Raw genomic sequence first — 22683 nt, 5'->3', positions numbered from 1 at the left:
CAGCAACCTTCAAACAGAGAAAATACAGAAAGTGGACGAATTTCGCCCGATCCACACGACCGCTAGACACGGGTTTCTGTTAACACAGCGCCCTGCATCCGCAAAGTATGGCACGCGCCTAGCAGGACGGTGCGTGAGGGGAAGTTGTTCGGGAAGTTCAGTGTTAAGCGCGCAGTCGGTGAAATGCCAGGAGCTTTACCAAGACTTCGGCCGCACTTCTGAGCAAGCGAAACAGCTCCCTCACTGGTGTGAGGCAGAAATGAGCACCCGAAAGGGAGCAACGGGGCTGGAGGCGCTGGGGCGCGGGCAGCACAGCACAGCTAGTCAGGGTTCCTGCACTAGATCTAGCCCGCGCAGCAGCAATCCACTCAGCGGCACTGGCGGTTTCCAGGCACCTGCCGTGTGAGCAGGATCGTGTTTCCCTGGCATCTGGCCCGCAAGGATTTACACGGGAGAACCAGAAACCACAACTACTAATCGTGTTTGGGAGGGGCATGGGTACCACTGATTCGCATTCCTCCTGCCTGTTAGGAAAGGCCCCGAATTGCACAAAAAGAAGAATTATCACAGGGAGGGGAGCAGTCGGGCAGAAAGACAGTGGCCGAGCGACGAAGAGGACTGGAGGGCCCCTCCCCCAGGCCCCAGCCATTCAGGACACCCCCAAATCCCAGGATGCCTCCAAGAGCACACATGATGTCAGCATGTGCCGTCGGATGGAGGGAGAAAAATAACAAGGCAGCCTCGCCCGTGTCCACAGGCAATGATAGCCCTCAGTCTCCGTAAACCTGGTCTCAGGCACCACGGAGCCCCGGAAGGAGCAGTAGAAGGTACAGAGGGGACACACGCAGAGGCTTGAAATGAGCAAACTGCGCAGCAGGGGTCGTTCTAAACCAGCCCAAAGGATCTACACCTGTGTAAACAACTATACAAAGGATGCTTCCAGAACACTTAGGAGTCAGGATTGCTAGGGGCCACATCCCTTCTCTGCACTGCCAGGAGGGACCCACCACGAAATCCTATTATCTTTCAACTGCCTCATCTTCCAGTGAGCATTTTAGATGGAAAACTAAATACAGCCCTGCCCAGCTCTACTGTAGCAATGAGCTGTAAAGGTCGGGGCACCCCAAAGAAGGGCAGGAAGGACAGCAGTCCAGGAAGGCACTGGGGGATGGGAAGCACTGGCGAAGGTCGTACCAAACACCAAATAAGCATCCAAGGAAAGGGAACAGCTTGCCTGGGGCCTGCCCAGCACATGGCAGAGGGAACTTCACCCCTGTTGTGTGGCTGTGGAGGGAGACGGTGGCCCATGATCCCAAGAACCCCAACTCTGTATAACAAAGTCCTCGGCTGTGGCTTTCTCACATGAAACTAGAGTTTCATCTGTAGGAATATTCTCTGGATTGTAGGAGGGCGGTCAAGTTTCCCTGGGAAATCTATCCCACCATCCACCTGCTTCGAACCCGCCATGTTCAAACGTCAAGGCACCAGGTCACTGGGTGTGTGAGACACCCAGCCCCATCTGAGTCTGGCAGGATGGGGTAGGAGGTCCCCGCTCCGGTCTGCAGACTGGCCTCACCAACAGTACTATCTACGCCAGAGGAGAACAGCCCTGCTGTCCTCAACCCGGGCCCTTCCCGAGTCACAGCCACTAAGGACGAACAGCTCCTCACTGTCCAGCATGGCCTGTCTGCAGGGTCTCTAGGGGAAGCAGAGCAGGAATTTCCCTGCTCAGGCCGCTGGACTTGGAAAGCCTTAGTTACGGGCTCAGGACCGCTGGAGGAGCCCAGCCCAGTTAGGAGATAATGAGAGGCAAAGTTAAGAAACAGAAGTGAAATGAGCCATCTGCCAAGCGTAAGTAGATGTTAACGTGGGCAGGGCCTAATCATAGCTTAGAATGGACGGGATTTCAAACTCGGAATAAAACAGAAGGGCCGTAATTAGGTTTTGTGAAGCTAAGAATGGAAAAGCCACAAGAGAACTGCGTGCGGGGGCATCCACCACCAGGATCGGGGTGTGATGGCCCGTCTTCGCTTCAGAAGCTCACACTGCCACGCGAGCAGCAGACTGCCCTGGGACACAGAAGCTCTCTCTGGCGAGCGCCTGATGCAGTTTAAGAAGAGTTACATGCAAGAGGCAAGCAAGCATGCGTGAGATTTGCATGTCTGTTGTCATCACGGATAACGTAAGACTGACAATTATAAGCAGTGTTTTTTTCTTTCTGAAGTCATTACACCCAGATCATTCTCGTACACCTTCCTGTGCTTCAACAGGGTGCAACATTCCACCCGGAAGAGAGGATTCCGCCCTTCGTGACAGGAGGTCAGCACTGCACCTCAGCCCAGCGATTCCGTCACAGAAATGAAGCCAGCGTTTCTATAAGTGCGTGTTGTTCCAAAGGCAAACAATTCAGGGTAGCCCGCATTTCAGCCTACACATTTTTTCAGCTCAGAGCAAGAGATATAGAAGGAAAACTTGTGGACACAAAAGGGGGAGGATTGATTTCCTCTCACCGGGTGATGTATGACGGGACATGCACTGGGTTTCAGAAAGACGACTTACCTTCTTAGACTTTTTTCTCAAGGTGTAACCTCTGTACCACCCTAAACAAACAAAAGTTGAAATAGTTAGAACAAGGAGACATCCTAGGACCCTGACGATACCCTCCCGTCATACGGGATTCGTTACTTTGCAGAAGCAGGGAAATCAGTCTGCCACAAGAACCCAATAATCCCAACACCGTGGAAATATACTGGAAGGTTCCCGAGGGCGCGTCTCAAAGTCGCCAGGCTGGTGACCTTCCCGAACACACCGCCAGCTCTTTTCATCTTCATCTGCCACTCGAGACCTCGAGGCTATCACTTTGGGGTTAAGCAGCACAGCCCCATGAGGAAAAATCGTCCCTTTGACCACTCATCCCTGAGCAGGCTCCTTGGGTATACACCTCCCCATTGCTTCCTCTCCCTGATTTGGACAAGGGTCACAGCCAAGTGCACAAACCAGCATCCTCAGATCAAGAACTGCCCATAACAGAGACCCTATTGAGCGTTAACTTCCTCCATCCGGAGACACTGTGCCCTGAAGCAGTCGTGATCTCACCACGTACGTCTGGGGCAAAGACTCAGCCCCCAACAGGAAGCGCCAGGCCCGGGAACAAGGGCCCACCCAGCCCCTGGGGTTTGGCCTTGACTCCAGTTCCCACGGAAGCCAAAAACGGGCACACTAGGACTGTCAGCACAGGGTACAAACAGAAGAGCCCTTTCGACGGCATCACAGCCCTGACCACACCCTTGGCACCTCTGCTCAAGCCGAGGGTGGAAATGGTCCCTGCGGATGCCTCGGTGTCCACAGCCAGTCTCCAGCCTCCCAACAGCCCCACTTCGCACGACGTCCGTGGGTGTCTGCTCACCCCAAAGGCTCTGAAGTCACTCTGGCCATGTTGCTGAGGGAAAGTAAATCCAAACTCAAATTCCATCTCTGCCCCACTGGGGCAAAAGGACCCGGTCAGAGAATCACGGGAGCCCACAGAGTTATCCCGTAAGTTTCCAGACAAAAACCAAATAATGGGCTCTTACACAGTATCAGAAATCAAAGCTCAGAAACTAGCGGTGTCTGAGCGAGCTCAGAATATTGCCACAATGACGGCACCCTCTTACCCAACAGCAAGCATATTACCAACCAGAGGCAAGGAAGAAGATCACAGACCAGAAAGTGATGGGGTGGAAATGAGCAAAGTCCTCAAGGGATTAACAACAGATGCTTTCTAAGCACTCGCAACCAGAGATGGACATTCCCAAGATCCTTGCAAAGGATTTGCTAAGACCTAGTGGTGACCGCTTTGCTTTCTTGACAAAGGGACTCACCAGATGGACTGGGGACACAGCAGACGCAAAGTGTCCAGATTTCCGCCGCACACGTGCGGGACTGTCTCCAGAAAGCCGTACTGTCTACCTCACTGGTCGGTGCGTGGTGGTCCAGAACCTGTGCCCGTCGAGGGCAGCGTTCACACACAGTGAAATGGAAAAAGAGGGGCAGTCGATGCAGTCAGCAGCCTGCGTCTAGAACCGAAGAAAGGCTCTACTGGTTCAACTTTAAGGATGGGCCTCCACCCTTTCATTGTAGCCTTCATATTTTCATTATTAACACGCCCTTTCTTTTTCTGAAACTGACAAGGGTAAATGCCCCAGAACCTGTAAGGAAAATACTACAAAATGACAGGAAAAACACAGAAACTAAGCAGAACAGAGCAGCGCTTAACCACGGTGTATAGAAGTCCAAGGACTTACCCCTGAGCAAAGAGAGGCTCAAACTTCATAATAATCAGACACAATTTTACTGCCCAAACTTTAGGGGTAAAAATTGTTATGCTGCACGATATGGGCAGCCCTGGGCACCGTGGGGAAGAGTACAGCCTACAGGAACCGAAGGGGAGCAACCTTCTCTACTTCTCCAAAGCATCTGTCCCCACGGCCTGCAACCGACAACCACCACCTGGGAAGGCGTCCCTGGGAAAGACACGTGCACACCCGCCCTTGCACACCCGCAGGACAGATGCAGGATACCCATGCAGCGTGATGTGGGTGGTGTCAGTGGAGGGGATCTGAGTGCCCAGAGCTGGGAAGGCTGTTGGTAAAACGTGGGGAGTGCACACACAGCAATGGGAGCTGTGAACTAAACAGAACGCTAAAAATAAACAGGTGTGCGTCTTAAAATGTAGCGCTGGGTAAAAAAGTAAAGAACAGAACGAGAGCTATGCTCACATTTATATACATGAAAAGTACATGCATGCCAAACAGGACAAGAACAGGAACATCCACTTCAAACACGGTGAAAGGGTTTTCCACGGGAAGAGGGGAAGAAAGGGGTCAGCCATGGGGATAAAATGTAGGGAGTCTTGTCTTTTTTTAACATTGAAACAATAGCTGGTAATAGTTTCTTAAATGCCTTCCTAAGCAAAATGAAAACCTATCATCTTCCTCCCCAGATTATTTGCATATATTATTCCTTCAACCAACTGAGCCCACACACTATGTATGTGCCAGAGACCACACTAGACAGAGCAAAATACAGAAAGAGAGGAGACCGAATTTCTGACGTGCGTGAGCTCGCAAATCGGAAGACCTCCTAAGGGAAGCAGGGGCCATACCATGTTGCAGGACAGAGACTGTAGCTCGAAGGAGAGAAGATATCCCTGCAAAGTCTTTTTTCAAGGAAGGGAGGAGATATAAGAGAATCAGGAGCAGGAGGTCCAGGGCCAGTAGTAGTAACGGGCTGATAAACTTCTCCCAGGCAGAGCTCACGAGTGGTCTCCTCTCCGTGGAGTCAACCAACCTGCTTCAAACAAGAGACACCCACCTAAGAGACAGGCAAATATGGGCAAGACACAGCCCCTAATCTCAGGGAGCACACAGTCCAGCGCAGGAAAATGGCAGCCGGGCCAGCGAGTACCACACAGTGTTCCCAGCAGAACAACAGGAGGAACACACTCACTCAAGTCCAGGGGTGGTGCCGAGACGGGACGGTACCAGGCAGAGCAAAGGAGGTGGGAGGCAGACAGGAGGGAGCTTTTGCCCAGGCAGGACGTGCTCGGTTTGAGTCTTCAAGGACGCCCCACGGCCAGTCAGATGGAGGAGGGAGAAGGGGTGCTAGGCAGAGCAGCATGCGGAAAGGTGCCTTCACGGTGCCCTGAGAAGCCATCAGCATCAAGGACAGAACATGCATGCGGAAGAAGCCGGAGTTTCTTCAAGGGTGGGCAGGTGAGAACCACCGTCACCAAGGTTCTGGGATCGGCCCAGTGTCTAAGTAGCTGCCCGAAGATGGACAGGACATTCACTTATGTCAGGTGTATGGTGACCTGCCCCGAGTGCTGCACAAGAGAGTCAAAACCCAGATGTGACCAAATCGCGTCTGCATGGTCAGCATCCACGTGCACAACGGGCATTCTGCAGAAAGCACCAACCGGCGTCCCGCTGCATGGGGGCACAGTCAGCCCTGCGGCCAAAATCTCAGCGCACAAAATAATCATCCCCGGGAAGATGGTAACCACAGCTACGGCGCTCGGCCACGGGGCCAGGGCCAGGCGGCCGGTCGCCTGGGACAACTTGCAAAGGATGTCTGCTGAGTGGAGGCTGGGCTGGACAGCTCAGTGGTCTTCTATGAGACGAGAGCCTTAGCAACGTGACTGCCTTCTCCAGTCTGCCACGGGTTAAACTGTGTCCCTCAAAATAGATGCTGAAGTCCTAACTCTATCCATAAATGTGACCTTATCTGGAAATAAGGTCTTTGCAAATGATCGAGTTAAAATGATCTCATTATACCGGGCCCTGGCGTCCTTATCCAAAGGAGAAGCAGACAGAGACACACACAAGACGCTGCCGTGTGAAGACGAAGCAGAAACCAGAGTGTTGCGTCCACAGTCTAAGAACACCAAAGGCTATCGGCAAACCACAGAAGCCGGGGAGATGCATGGAACAGCTTCTCCCTCACGGCCCTCAGAGGAACCAGCACAGCCCACATCCTGATCTCGGACTACCAGCCTCCAGCCCTGGGAGAGAACACACCTCTGCCGTCTGTTTAAGCCACCCGGTGTGTGGTACTTGGCTATAAAGGCCCCAGGAAACTCCCACCGTCTCACAAGGCCTTCGACGGACACATGCCGACGGCCCAAAAAGGAGCTCATGTGTATTTGGGGAGAAAATATATTACTACCCCTGTAAAAATTTGAATATGTTCAGTCCCAGGATAGTGGTTTAAACAAAAGAATAATTTCCTAATCTTTGCACACAGCCTGCAACCTCCCTGGAGTACAGCATCTAGCCCCCAAGAGCCACACGGAAATGAGCAGGTGGCAGGACCGCTCACCGGAGAATCAATTAATAAACACGGGACCGTGGCTCACCTCTCCAGTCTGGTTGAGCCTGGGCACTGCTTAAAGGCAGAGGTGTGCCTTCAATGAACCCTCCAAGTTCCTTCCACCTGCACAGTGACCTGTAAACTGCTTTTTCTTTGCTCTAAGCTCCAGGCCCTCATGAGCCCAAGAGAGAGAAATTAACCGCAACTTAAAGTAAATTTGTTCTTTGAACCTTACTATAAAGAGTGATCATCTAGAATGTATATTCTCTGCAGAAATCCAAGTCATATCCTGAAAAGGATCACACGGAAAAAGAAAATTAAATTTGACAAACAGAAATACATTTTCTTAGAGGAAATATAGGAGGGGAGAGGAGGAAAGAAAAAAAAAAAATGCCGAACTCAAACACGATCCGTGAAACTTACATAGAACAAATGGGAAGAGCAGAAAAACAATTATGCCATTTTTATTTGATGAACAAAGACACCAAGTTTCCCAAAGCCAAAAGTACTTCCCCAGAAGCATTTCTCTGATCAGATTCTGATTGAAACCAAAACGACAGTTGTCACGGGAAAGGAATTTGTTTTGTGTGAAAGGGTCTTTACAAAGATTGGAGCATTTTAATCAGAATCTGGAAGACTGACTAGCCCAGAAACTGAATGCTCACTGAAGGATCCTTTACCACGATGCCTGCTAGCCAATGTTTTTTTTTTAAGTCAAATGTACAGCAAGGATCGCTGGCTCGTCATAGGACCCCACTGTTTGAAGAGTCCATTCTTCTTATGAAGCAAAGAACAAGAGGTAGCAGTCTCTGCGTGCCCAGACTGACCGGAAATTGCTATCTCTTTAGGAATGACGTCATCGCCCAGAGTTTATTAACCAGGATTTCAACTTCAACTGAGCGGGGTCAAACATAAAAAAGATGTAAGAGCACTTTTGCCTTCAGATCAGTGAAGTGTCTGAGATGAGAGGTTTGATCCCTAACCTCTACTTAATTTCTCCCTGCTTCCTCTCCAACATGGCATTAGATACCGAGAGCAGATACGGCAATCCAACTGTCAGCTATAAAAGCTGAAAACAAGCAGAAGGCACCCATCACAACTACTCATTCACTTAAGGACAGGGTCTGTTTTCACAGTTACATCTGCTTCCAGGCAGACGACACTAAAGCTGATTTTTTCTTTCCCCTACCAGGACGATTTTAGGGTTAAAGACGCAAAGGGACTAGAATTCTAAGCCCACGTGAGTCACAAGGGCAAACCAGGGACATGGCCTCGGGGGTATTCCTAGTGGCCTGGGAGGAACACTGCAGCAAGCCAGAGCCTGCCTGGCGCACAGAGGCTCACGTCTGCTTCGCTCTTGTGCAAAGTGATTTCCTGAACGGAGTGTGAAGCCCAGTTCACCGATTACGACCGGGTGACTTCAATCTCCTCTCTTACCCCCACCTCCTACTGGAAGGGTTTAGCTAAACCCAATCTAAAAGCAATTTTTCTATTGAAATGATCGATTTTAATCAGTTCTTTTCATTCATCTGCTCTACAGGAGTCGCCCCTTCAAGCAGGAAATAAAGCCACCAATGCTAAAACACAATTTTACAAAAACATCCAGATCTGAGGAGTTTCAGACGTCCAGGCCATCGTTGCTCCCCTTCTGTGTGACAGTAACCTCAGAACAAGGCGGGGGGGGAGGGGGGGGGCTTCTAATGATATGCATGACACTAAAGACAAAAACCAACTGTGTGTGGGGCGCCTGGGTGGCTCAGTAGGTTGAGCCTCCGACCTCGGCTCAGGTCATGATCTCGCGGTCTGTGAGTTCAAGCCCCGCATCCGGCTCTGTGCTGACAGCTCAGAGCTTGGAGCCTGCTTCAGATTCTGTGTGTTCCTCTCTCTCTGCACCTCCCCTGCTCGCACTCTGTCTCTCTCTCTCCTCAAAATAAATAAACATTAAAAAAAAAAAAAAACTGTGAAAAATCAAAGACATTTAAGAACCACTGTCACAAAAGTACATTTACAGGATTTCTAATCTATTGGGTAATGATTGCTTCACTGGACCATGTCCCACAGAGCTGTGACAAACTCCAATCACCTCTAAGAAAACAGGGTCAAAGAAAAAAAAAAAAAACAATCTTGGTTCCTTTGAGGATGTTGTTAACAAATCTAAATGAGAACAGAAGAAGTCTTACCGGATACATCAAATATATCAAAACAATCACTTAAACGCTAAAATATCTTAAATATTTCTTTCCATTATTTTTTCAAGTGGTCAGTTATTCATAGTCAAGATTTATATACATTTGCAAAAAAGGAACCAAAGGGTTCTGTTGTTTTTAATGAAAACAGCTATTTCCCCAGAAAACTTTAGAGTCTAAAATTCAGAATTTTTAGTTTGGGGTTCATTGTAATAAAGTATCATTTAAATAACAAATAGCCTCATGACTACCCTCACCTGAAATGGCATCCATCATGCAAGAAAAGCGATCGTATGAGAAAGACTCGTGTTGACACGTATTTTGGAAACACTGAAAAAGTGTGCTAATTGCCCAAAACAGTAAGAGAAAAGACACCAGAAGCATACGCACCTTCATATGTTTCTAAGATGTGCACAGTGTCTCCTATTTGTAGAGAAAGTTCATCCGCTCCCCTGGCATCGTAGTTATAAAAAGCTGTGAAGAAAAAGGGATAAGAAGGTATCAGCAGAGGTAGAAGGGACTTTGCTGCCTTGTTCCTGCTTGTTTTTCATGTTGAAACGCATCCAGTCCGTGCCTGGATCATCCTCCCAGACAGCCTCAAAAGTACCCTTTTCTTTCAACAGACAAATATAAAGAGTCGTCAAGTAGAAGAAACCCGTAACCCCACGCAACCGTAAGTGATTTTTCTTAGTGTGGTCCTACAAATCTCTAGTGATCAACGCAGGGTGGCAGTGGCACAAAAACAGACACACAGACCAACAGAACACGGTAGACAGCCCAGAAATACACCCACACTAACACGGTCAAGAAGGAGGATGTGAAATCTGCCGTTTGACCACTTGTAAGTTCTGACACAAGGGCGACGGTGACGTCCGCGATGCTGCACAATCATCACCACCAGCAACATCCACAACCTCTCCGTCGCTCCAAACACAAACTCCATACCCGGTAAGCGGAACCTCCGCGCTCCCCCTCCCCCGAGCCCCTGAGAACCTGTGGTCCTCTCCATCCCTCAGAAGCGTGACTACTCCACCTGCCTCATCTACACGGAATCAACCAGGGGCGCCTGGGTGCCTCAGCCGGTTGAGCGTCTGACTTCAGCGCCAGTCATGATCTCACGGTTTGTGGGTTCGAGCCCCACACCAGGCTCTGCGCTCTCAGCACAGAGCTCGCTTCTGATCCTCTGTCTCCGTCTCTCTCTGCCCCTCCCTCGCTCGCACTCTCTTTCTCGCTCAAAAATAAATAACATTTAAAAATAAATAAGGGGCGCCTGGGTGGCGCAGTCGGTTAAGCGTCCGACTTCAGCCAGGTCACGATCTTGCGGTCCGTGAGTTCGAGCCCCGCGTCGGGCTCTGGGCTGATGGCTCAGAGCCTGGAGCCTGTTTCCGATTCTGTGTCTCCCTCTCTCTCTGCCCCTCCCCCATTCATGCTCTGTCTCTCTCTGTCCCAAAAATAAATAAACGTTGAAAAAAAAAAAATTTAAAAAAAATAAAAATAAATAAATAAATAAATAAATAAAATCAAACAATACTGTCCTTTTTCTTTTTTTTTTTAATTTTTTTTTTCAACGTTTATTTATTTTTGGGACAGAGAGAGACAGAGCATGAATGGGGAAGGGGCAGAGAGAGAGGGAGACACAGAATCGGAAACAGGCTCCAGGCTCTGAGCCATCAGCCCAGAGCCCGACGCGGGGCTCGAACTCACGGACCGCAAGATCGTGACCTGGCTGAAGTCGGACGCTTAACCGACTGCGCCACCCAGGCGCCCCAATACTGTCCTTTTTCTATCTGGCTTCTTCAACAGAATGTTTTAAGGCTCATGCATACTATCCCATGTATCAGAACTTTATTCCCTTTTATGGCTGAATGTTTGCAAGAGGAAGAATATTTTAATTATCATTTTAATTATCACTTGACATACTGTCTATATTTCCACTAATAGATATTTTAATTAAATAATTATTTCCTAACTATGAATAAATTACACATGGACTGAATATTCTTTAGAAACCAAAATGATTTTTTGTTTAATGTTTATTTTTGAGAGACAGAGAGAGAGAGACAGAGAGAGACAGAGCACTAGTGGGGGAGGGGCAGAGAGAGAGGGAGACACAGAATCCAAATCAGGCTCTGGGCCCCGAGCTGTCAGCACAGAGCCCGATGTGGGGCTCGAATCCACCAGCCAAGAGATCATGACTCGAGCTGAAGTCAGACGCCCAACCGACTGAGCCACCCAGGTGTCCCGCTAAACTGATTTTTTTAATTATTATATAACCAATGTTGATATTGAGCCAAAAAGTTATGTTACAATTAAACGGGCAAAAATATGTTCAACATTAAGAAGAAATTCTTAAAAGTAGTGAAACCGTTGTTCATCTGGACATTCAACAAATCTCTGAAACCATTGTTCATCTGGACATTCAGCAGTTCCTATTTCTCTTAGAGAAGCACCTAAAAAAGTCATACCATTAAATGCAGACCACAATTTTGCTCCAGCATGATGAGGTGAAGGTAACTATCACGGTGGAAAAAGGCTATTAGAAAGTGTTAAAGACACAAAAAGTACAAGTAGCCCACTCTCCAAAAAAAAAAAAAAAAAAAAAAAGGAAGAAGAAGAAAGAAAGAAAACATATGGAAAGAAGTACAAAGTACCCAGATTTCAAACTATACTACAAAACTGTAAAATCAAAACAGGATGGTTTTGGCACAAAACAGACAAATAGATCAGTAGAACAGAATAGGTAGCCCCAAAATACACCCATGCTTATACGGTCAATTAAGCAACAACAAAGGAAGCAACAATTTACAACAGGGAAAAGACAGTTTGTTCAACAAATGGCGTTGGGAGAACCTGACAGCTACGTGCAAAAGAATGAAACTGGACTACTTTCTTACACGTCACACAAAAATAAACTCAAGATGGATTAAGGACCTACATGTGAAATCTGAAACCATAAATCTCCTAGAAGAAAACACAGGCAGTAATTTCTCTGACATCATCCACTGAAATACTTTTCTAGATATGTTTCCTCAGGCAGAGACACAAAAGCGAAAATAAACTATTGAGACTGTTGCAAAATAAAAAGCTTTTGCATAGAGAAGGAAACCATCAACAAAACAAAAGGACAAACTACTGAATAGGAGAAGATATTTGCAAATGATACATCTGATGAGAGGGTAGTATCCAAAATACACAATGAACGTATACAACTCAACACCAACACAAAACAATCCAATTAAAAAATAGGCTGGGCTTTAACAAATGGTGTTGGGAAAACTGGACAGCGACATGCAGAATGAAACTGGACCACTTTCTTATACCATACACACAAAAAAATTCAAAATGGATGAAAAAACCTAAATGAGACAGGAAACCATCAAAATCCTAAAGGAGAACACAGGCAGCAACCTCTCTGACCTCAGCCACAGCAACTTCTTACTAGACACGTCACCGGAGGCAAGGGAAACAAAAGCAAACATGAACTATCGGGACTTCATCAAGATAAAAGGCTTTTGCACAGCAAAGGAAACAATCAACAAAACTAAAAGGCAGCCTACAGAATGGGAGAAGATATTTGCAAAGGACATTATCTGATAAAAGGTTAGTATCCAAAATACATAAAGAACTTACCAAACTCAATACCCAAAAAACAAATAACCCAGTGAAGAAATGGGCAAAAGACATAAGCGGGCATTTTTCCAAAGAAGATTATCCAGATGGCTAACAGATACATGAAAAAATGTGTAACGTCAGTCATCATCAGGGAAATACAAGTCAAAACCACAATGAGATACCACCTCACACCTATCAGACTGACTAAAAGCAATGACACAAGAAACAACAGGTGCTGGCGATGATGCAGAGAAAGGGGAACCCTCATGCACTATTGGTGGGAATGCAAACTGGTGCAGCCACTCTGGAGAACAGTATGGAGCTTCCTCAAAAAACTAAAAAGTGAACTACCCTACGATCCAGCAATTGCACTAGTAGGTATTTACCCAAAGGATACAAAAATACAGATTCAAAGGGGTACATGCTCCCCAATATTTATAGCAGTATTATCAACAATAGCCAAATTACAGAGAGAGCCCAAATGTCCATCAGCTGATAAATGGATAAAGATGTGGCATATGTATGTGTGTGTGCATGTACACACACACACACACACACTGGAATATTACCCAGCCATCAAAAATGAACTCTTGCCATTTGCAATGACGTGGATGGAGCTAGAATATAATGTGCTATGAAAAATATAGCAGAGAAAGACAAATAGCATATTTCACTCATATGTGGAACTTAAGAAATAAAACAGATGAACATATGGGAAGGGGGGAAGAAAAGAAAGGGAAACAAACCACAGTGCTTATTTATTTATTTATTTTGGGAGAGAGAGAAAGCAGAGCAGGGGTAGAGAGAGACGGGGGAGAGTAAATCCCAAGCAGGCTCCATACTCAACACAGGGCTCAATCTCTCGAACCTTGAGATCGTGATCTGAGCCCAAATCAAAAGTTGGACACTAAACGGACTTAGCCACCCAGGTACCCAAGACGCAAGAGACTCTTAACGATAGAGAACAAACTGTGGGTGGAGGGAGGGAGGTAGATGGGGGATGGGCCAGATGGAGGATGGGCATGAAGGAGGGCACCTGTGATGAGCCCTGGGCGTTGTAAGTTTTGAATCACTAAAATCTACTCCTGAAACCAATATTGCACTGTATGTTCACTAACTAAAATTTAAATTTAAAACAATGGACAGAGAACTTAAATAGACACTTTCCCGAAGAGGACATACAGATGCCCAACAGACACACAAAAAGATGCTCAACATCGCTAATCACCAGGGAAGTGCAGATCAGACCCACAATTAAATAATAATCACCTCACACCTGTCAGAATGGCTAGAATCAAAAAGACAAGACATAACAAGTGCTCACGAGGATGTGGAGAAAAAGAAACCCTCATGCACTGTTTATGGGGATGTAAATTATGCAGCCACTGTGGAAAATAGTATGGAGGGTCCTCAAAAAATTTAAAATATATCATATGATCCAGCAATCCCTACTGGACATTTACCCAAAGAAAGTGAACACTAATTCCAAAAAATATCTGCACCCCTAGTTTACTGCAGCATTATTTACAATAGCCAAGAAATGGGAGCACATGAGTGGCTCAATCAGTTAAGCATCTGACTCTCGATATCAGCTCAGGTTGTGATCTCGCGGCCACGGGCTCAAGTCCTGAATCGTGCTGTGTGCCAAGCAGCGTGGAGCCTGCTTGGGGTTCTCTCTCTCCCCCTCTCTCTGCCCTTCCCCCACCTCTCAAAATAAATAAATATACATAACAAAAACAATAGCCAAGATTTGGAAGAACCCAAGTGTCCAGTGATAGAGGAACGGATAAAGATGTGAGCACAACGGAACAGTGCTCATCATCCATAAAAAAGAAGGACACCCAGCCATTTTCAACAACATGGATGGACCCAGAGGGTATTATGCTAAGTGAAATAAGTAGGATAAAGACAAATACCGTATCTTTTCACTTATATGTTGCATCTAAAAGACAGATGAACAACAACAACAACAAAAACTAAAAAATAGACAAATACAGAGAACAAACTGGTGGGTGCCAAAGAGGAGTTGGATGTGGGATGTTGAAACAGGTAGAATTAAGAGGTACAAACTTCCAGTCACAGGTAGGAAGGAAGGAAGGAAGGAAAAAAGGAAGGACCGTGATACAGTGATGTTCCTCCTTTCCAATGGATCCTACCTGAAAACATAGCAGACTAAATGTAAAACTCATCTTCAAACTCCTGATCAATTTCTCATCCATCCATCCTGAACTCTCTGCCACACCAGGCTATTCTCCGGTGGTACTTCACTGTGTCCATCTCTAAAATTCTCCTTGGTCATATCATGTGCAAACTCTGGCAAGTATGGGAGGCCCTCCACCACCTGACCACGTCGCCTCTCCTTCCTCCAGCCACACACAGTATGGACCCCAGGAGGGGTTCCTATCCCTGCCTCTCCCTGAAAGACAGAAGCCAGCCTGTGCCACACCTGTGTGGACCAATCTACCCTCCCCGCCACCGATGGGGTTTTCCCAGCAGGTGCACCAGTATGTTTCTCTCTCAATCCCCTCTCCAAACGTCCCCATCATGGCATACTTCCTGCTGTCCGCTGCATTCCTGAGCTACCTGTAGCTGGCAAGGCCGGCCGGGCCCAGGCGGACTCCCTGGCATTCCCACCCATGGTCCCTAGAGCCAAACGAAATGCACAGGGTAACGCCTCTATCCTTGAAGACCGGGATGACCTCCAGCAAATGACCTACCTTCTCCATATTCAGCTTTCCCCATAAAATAAGGCTCTGGAAATCCACACCTCATAGGATTACGTGTGTATTTTGGGTCTTAAAGAAAATAATGCCACAGACGGATTTGGTGATTTGAACACCGGGTGTCCTGCAGTCAACACCTAAATGATAAAGGCTCTCGTGGTGGTTGGGAGTGTTTTGTTTTTACTGCAATAAAGACTTCTATCACTACCAGAATCCTTTTTAAAAAGCCAAAGCGAGCAGACTAACACATGATCACAAAAATCCTAAAACATCAAAAACCATATACATGAAGAAAATTCCATGTCCGTAGGCATTTTCCTGTATTTCCACCAAAATTCATAAAGTTTAAATGTCCTCAACTGGCATAAACGGTTATTAGTAGTTATTAAGTTTATTTAGCATTTTATGGCGAATCTTAACAAGAAATAACCGCATTAGGTAAAGGGAGCTCGGAGCATATGCCCAGCCTTTCCTGGTTCTGCAGAACCATATTCCTAAGCCTTTAGGGGCCATAAATGCATTTGTCACAGCTCTTAACAGCATCCCTGCCAGCATGTCTATTCTGTTGGAAGACGTGGAAAAAATAAACACATCAAAAATAATAAAAATAAAATAAAGCGGACACGTCCACTATAAACACATTCAGGCCCGTGTGAATTTATAAGGCACACAGGCAAAACTCTTTAGGCATCTGCCCCTCCATCTCTGAAGCAGGCAGACAAAAGCAGTCGTGAGAAAAGAAACTTCATATTTAACTATGAAAGGGGCCTTAAAGACCCCTGATTTTATAGATGAAGGGGGAAAAGGACCTTTGAGCATTCATGTCTGTGGCCCCAATGACACATCAGAGCTAAGACCACCACAGTGGCTGCCCAGCCCTCCTGGCCTTTGTTCTTAGTATCACAGCCTAAACAATCCCATATTTAAAGGCAAATTAAAAGACTCAACTATATAAGATTATTGGCCAAGGGAGTGGGAGGGAGGGGGAAGTGTGCTGGATGGAAGGATGCCCCCCACACCCCGCCAAAGACATCAACATCTGAGTTCCTGGAACCTGTAAGGATGTTACCACCTTACATGGCAAAGGGGTCTTTGCAGGGGCATCAGGGGTGAGGATCTCCACTGGGGATGCTAATCCTGGATTATCCAGGTGGAGCCAATACGATCCGAAGGTTCCACATGAGGCAGGAGGGCCAGACTCAGAGTCAGAAGACGGGACACGGCACAGATCGGAGTCATTCAAGGAAGGAGCCACACACCCTGGCATGCAGGTGACCCCCGTCAGCCAGAGAAGGTAGGGAAGTGGACTCCCCCCTCGAGCCTCCAGAAGGAACACAGCCCACACCTCGATTTCAGGACCTCTGGCCTCCAGAGCTGTCACATCGTAAGCAGGTGTTGTCTAAGCTACTGAGTTTGTGCCCATTGGTTACAGCGGCCGTAGGAAGCATACAGGGAGGTGTCCGGACGACAACGCAAAAGGAGTGTTTTGAGGCTATTTATTTACTGCTGAAGGCGCACTGACACAGGCTCCCAACCGCGGGCATCTGAATCTGACCAGTCCGTCCGTGGCCGATGCTCCCCAATTCTTGAGCGATAGGACAATGAAGACCAGGCAATGAATTTTTCGTAACAAACCCAGAAGTATTCAATATAAGACACTATTCCTAATCTGGTGATCTGACCTTTCAGAGCCGCCCCTCTGTGAGGGGGGCGGAGAACAGCACGAGAAAGAGCAGAAACGTCTTCTCCTTTATTAAGCTGATGATGACAGATGACATCTGCAACATGTCTTCACTTGGTAGAAGCACAAAGACAGCAGCCTCTTTGCAAGCTGCCCATTTGTCTTCTTTATTTTTCTGATCTGTCAGGACCCGGGAATGACTCCGCCAGAGAAAACGGTCAACCCGTGTCCGTTCACATCTTCGGATTCACCTCCGTCTGGCTGGTGGGCTGGATGCCTAATGCATTCCTCCTCCTCAAACCCATCTGCCTTTTTTAATCGCCTGGCGAAAGGCGGGTGTCGACGGCTGGGTGCACGTGCGCATTCAGCTGCCCTTCTCAACCCTGGACGGCAGCTTGCCGCGCTGCCCGTGTGAAAAGTGAAATGAGAAGGATGCCGAGACGAACCCAGCATAAAGGTCCTTTCCCGGAATGCTGTTCATTCTTTTCCTGGAAGAGTCGGCAGCGGCCCAGAGTGAGTAGCACGGACCTTCTTTTCCCAGAAGAAAAAATGAACAGGCCGGTCCGTGCCTCACTCAGCTTATATGCATCGGAGACGTGAAACGGCAAAGCCATCCCCTCTGCTCGGTCTCCTGACGACCCTACAAAGGGCTGCCGGAGGATGCAGGGAAAGAACTGTGGCTTCGGATGAGACAAGAGGGCTTCCACTCGCCCTTCCACTTCCTCCATTATTATTAATGTTGGAGATGCTAAAGATAAAGCTGCTGCTGCTGCTGATGGTGTAAGACTGGGATACCTTGGATGATGATAACGGTGACTACGGCAATGGTGGTGGCGGTGGTGGCGATGGTGATGATGGCCGTGGGGACAGTGGCGATGATGGCCGTGGGGACGGTGGTGGTAACGGTGGCGATGGCAGTGGGACAGTGGTGACACTGGTGGTGACAATGGTGATATGGCAGCGGGGATACTGGCGATGGTCGTGGGGGTGATGGCTGTGGTGGTGGTGACGATGGTCACGGTGGTGGTGGGGACAGTGGTGATGGCAGTGGTGGTGGTGACCATGCCGCTGATGATACTAGTTGACACTGACTGATCATACTCTGTGGGCTACACAGTGGACAGAGCTTCACACGTTCAGACTGATTTGACCCTCACAACAGTCCTCTGAGGGTGGATACAGAATTTGTTCCAACTCCTTCCCCAGAGTTTATAGCAGCTTGGAGTCTGCCATGGCTGAGCACCCACTGGAGGGGATGTAAGGCCAAGGTTGGCCTGAACGAAGGGCCTCAGCGCCAACCCCTTCCATAGACCCTTCCTCAAACCTTGGCCAGGGTCCACCACAGCCCTCCCTAGGCCTCAGACCACCCTGCCGGTAGCTCCCCTGCAAAGCAAACAAGCAGCCTGGACTCCCCAGACAGGCAAACACGCCTGTGCATTTCCAAAGTCCACCAATGTCTAAACATCGCGCTGATGGACTTCTCCTTCCTGTCAGTGAAGAACTCAAGCTGAGGGAGTTCCAGGAATGCAAGGTTGGTGTAACATCCCAAAACCAATCAAGGTAATTCACCACATTAACAGAGTAAAGGATGAAAAGTCCTAAGACCATCCCAATTGGTACAGAAAAAGCATTTGAGGAAATGGAACTCCTATTGAGGGAAAAACAAAAAAGCCACCTTGACTACTCTGACATTAGGGAAGAACCTATAGTAGTCCATCAACCAATTTAACAGATGAAAACATGGAACCCTACGGAGGAGTTGTGACTTGCTCAAGGTGGCGCAAGGAGTTGATGACAGCTCCCAGGACCCCGTGGCGTCCCTTTCAGACTGTCTCCATCACCCCCCACTGAGTGACCCAAGGCTTCCCCACCTCTCACTGCAATGAAAACTAATATTTTTGCTGATCTCCTTGTATAAGCTCTCTCTTCTTCTATCCCCGGTTACCTTCCTGAAATCTTGTCCCAAAAAACTGCACTATTTCCCTGGGCTGTGCAAATAATGGGTAAAGCCTCCAGTACAGCATTCAAAGCCCTTTGGGCTGGGACTTGAACTCACCTTTCCAATCTCATCTCCCCCACACCCTTCCCGTTCTCCCCACTCCCCAGGCCTTCCAAAAGCTGTTCTGCCCCTGCAAATGCCTTCCTCCTTCCACTTCCAAAGGCCTCTTGTCTACAAGTCCATTTTTCATATCACACTCTTCTCCAGATCCTTCCTGAATTCTGACTTTCTCTTCTGCTCAAAAAAAGGTATGTGCATATCTGAATTAATTGCTTGCTCCACAACTTTTTCCTATAAACTGAAATCCCATGGCCTTGTAAGAGTGCTTATCTAAGTATCTGTCTCTCCCTTCAGACCAGATTTCCTTGAAGGAAGTAAACATTTATTAATCATTGGATTTCCCACAGTACTTAATACCATGCCTCACAGGCATTCAATAAAAATTCACAGAATTAAACCAGATCACCAAGTATTCCTTCTTGTGTGGTCTGCCTCAGAGCAGAAGCAAAAACTGTATCCTATATTCCATCCTCTTCTTCAAAATGACCCTGCCCTCTGCAGAAAAATCTAGGAGCCTGAGACTTATTCAATCAATAAGAAAGAGAGACACAACATTAGCTTTCCTATCTCTGTTTTGGGTCTCTTCCATCTAATGAGATAACCCGCTGTCAGCACACGGGTTCAAAGCCTCCGTAAAGCATCAAAGATGCGGGCTGGACCACACATTACTTCTTGAAATCTGCTCAGCTCTTCCTATCCCACACGCTGTCCCCTTGAAATATGACTTGAGGATTTCAAGTAGCAATTTAAAAGTTAATTAATTCCTTTAAGAAGTCAATTTGTGAAAATTAATTGCTCTGTTTGTGATCTCATTCCCTCTGTCTTGCCTTCAGTTGGAAAAAAAAATGTCCCACAGCATGCATCTTCTCAGGGCTGGGGGAAACGCAGACCGTGTCCTTAAGGGGACCGGGGCAAGGGCCCTGTCCGTGTCTGCTACAGGGCTCCGTTCTAAAGGGCCATCAACTGCTGTCGAGTCCATGCCGAACACATACACTCAGTATTGCCCAAGACTCTCAAGGGCTCCTGCTCTGCTCTAGTGCTGAGGGGGTGCTGGGGTTGGAAAGATGCACTAGGCCCCACGCAGCCACAGGGACCAGCCACCCCAGGGCCCGATCCTCTAAGAAACAGCCCTTTCACACACTGGACCCCTTCAGAAAATACAGTGCAGAAAGAATCAGATTATATGTATGTATGTACATATACATACATACATATATATACATATACATATATACATATATATGTGTGTGTGTATATATATGTATATATATATATATATATATATATATATATATATCCTTTGAACTTTACTCTGGACAGAGACCAGTCCCACACCTCCACTCTGTATTGCAGTCGGGGGCTGGGTTTCCTAAATTCTGTCTCCAAAAAGAGACTGTCAGTCACACTACCACTAGCTTCCGTGGCCCATAACCCCGTCCTTCTCCTTCTCTGATTCGGAGGCATAACACTCAGTCTCCATCCCAGAGCCCTGAGCCATACTGAATCAGAGCATGGCTTCTGCCAATAGTTTCAATCTTCCCAAGCACCTAAGAGTAACCTGGCACACAGCAGGACCTTTAAAATGGATGGATGAATAGATGGAAGGGAGAGAGGGAGGGAGGGAAGAAAGAAGGAAGGGAGGGAGGCAAGGAAAGGGAGAGGACAGGAGAGAAGAAGGAAGGAAAAAAAATTATGATCCTGATTCTGAAGATGCTACCAGAGGGGCACCGGAGTGGCTCAGCTGGTCAGCATCCGACTCTTGATTTCGGCTCATGATCCCAGGTCATGATCCCAGGGTCATGGAATTGAGCCCTGCATTGGGCTCCGCGCTGAACACGCAGCCTGCCTAAGATTTTCTCTCTTCTCTTCTCTTCTCTCTCTCTCTCTCTCCCCCCCTCCCTCTGCCCCTTTCCCCCACTCTCTCTCAAAAAAATAAATAATAAAAAATAACAGAGATGCTACTACAGACGTCTCTAATATTTTTTAAAGATACAGTGAATAAAAACAACAAAATACTTCGGAATCAATTGAACCAAGGAGGCAAAAGACTTGCACACTGAACACTATAAAACACAGCCGAAAGAAATTAAAGAACTTAAACAAATGTAAAGTCACCTCGTGTTCATGGACTGGAAGACTTAATACCGTTAAGATCTCAATGCTACCCAAAGAGATCTACAGATGCGGCGCAATGTCCGTCAAAACTGTAAAGATGCTTTTGCAGAACTAGAAAAAAAATCCATGCCAAGGGACTTCAGATAGCCAAAATAATCTTGAGAAACAACAAAGTTGAAGGCCTCATACTTTCGGGCTTCAAAACTTACTACAAAGCTACAGTAATCAAAACCGTGTGGTATATACAGACATATACACCAACAGAAGAGAAGAGAGAGCCCAGAATAAACTCTCACATATATGGATCAAATTATTTTGTCCAGAGTCCAAAACCAGTCAGTGGGGAAAGGACGGTCTTTCCAACAAATGGTTTGGACAAAGTGGGCATCTGTCTATAAAAGAATGAAGAATCGTGCACAAAAATTAACTCAAAACAGACGAAAGACCTAAACACAAAAGCCACAACTATGAAACTCTTAGAAGAAACCATAGCAGTAAAATTTCGTGGCACCGGACTTCACAACGATTTCTTGGATGTGACGCCAGAAGCGCAAGCAACAAGACACAAAATAGATGTTGGACTTCATCAAATTGTTAAAGGTCTTTGCATGAAAGGAAATTATCAACAGAGCGAAAAGGCAGCCCACAGAAGGGGAGAAAATATGGATAAATCATATCTGATAAGGAACGGATCATCAAAATATATACGGAAGCCCTACAGTTCAACAGCTATTACAAAAAACAAACAGCACAAGTTAAAAATGGGCAAAGGACCTGAACACACGTTGCTCCAAAGACAATCTACAAATGGCCAACAGGCACATGAAAAGATGCTCAACACCACTAGTCAAAAACTACAATAAGACAGCACTTCACACTCGCTGGGTGACTATTATTAACAAACAAGAAAGGGGGGCGCCTGGGTGGCGCAGTCAGTTAAGCATCCGACTCTTGGTCAGGCCATGATCTCAAGGTTCATGAGTTCGAGTCCTACATCGGGCTCCGTGCTGATGGTGCAGAGACTGCTTGGGATTCTGTCTCTCCTTCTCTCTGTCCCTCCCCCACTGTTCTCTCTCTCTCTCTCTCTCTCTCTCTCTCAAAATAAAAAAAGAAACTTACAAAAAAGGAAAGAAAAGAAAAGGGGTGCCAGGGTGGCTCAGTTGGTTAAGTGTCCGACTCTTGACCTCAGCTCAGGTCTTGATCTCAGAGTTGTGAGTTGGGGCCCTGCATCGGGCTCCACACTGGGTGTGGAGCCTACTTAACAACAACAACAACAACAAAACAAGTGCTGGCAAAGCTGTAGGAAACTGGAAACCGTGTATACTGCTGGTAGGAATGTAAAATGGTACAGCTATTAGGAAAAACAGTTTAGCTGCTTCGCAAAAACTTAAACTTAGAATTACCAGATGATCCGGCAACTACACTTAGCAGGTATGGAGCCAAAGGAACTGAAAGCAA

At 47.1% G+C, this 22683-nt stretch overlaps 1 protein-coding gene across 2 annotated transcripts in view; it reads right to left on the bottom strand.

Moving 5' to 3' along the window:
• Nucleotides 1-22683, bottom strand: part of DOCK1 (dedicator of cytokinesis 1) — a 525941-nt gene that overhangs the window by 453344 nt on the left and 49914 nt on the right. For both annotated transcript variants that reach the window (XM_047073604.1, XM_047073605.1), the window contains exons 2-3: nucleotides 9426-9509; nucleotides 2560-2600 (exon numbers count right to left, since the gene is read on the bottom strand). In XM_047073604.1, coding sequence (XP_046929560.1) covers nucleotides 2560-2600; nucleotides 9426-9509 — 125 coding nt within the window. The remainder of the gene's footprint in view (nucleotides 1-2559; nucleotides 2601-9425; nucleotides 9510-22683) is intronic.

The sequence above is a fragment of the Lynx rufus genome, unplaced genomic scaffold, assembly GCF_022079265.1.
Source record: "Lynx rufus isolate CCGP_SWC_20201006 ecotype Redwood Valley unplaced genomic scaffold, mLynRuf1.p SCAF_11, whole genome shotgun sequence".
NCBI lineage: Eukaryota > Metazoa > Chordata > Mammalia > Carnivora > Felidae > Lynx > Lynx rufus.
This window is presented reverse-complemented; position numbering and strand designations above follow the sequence as displayed.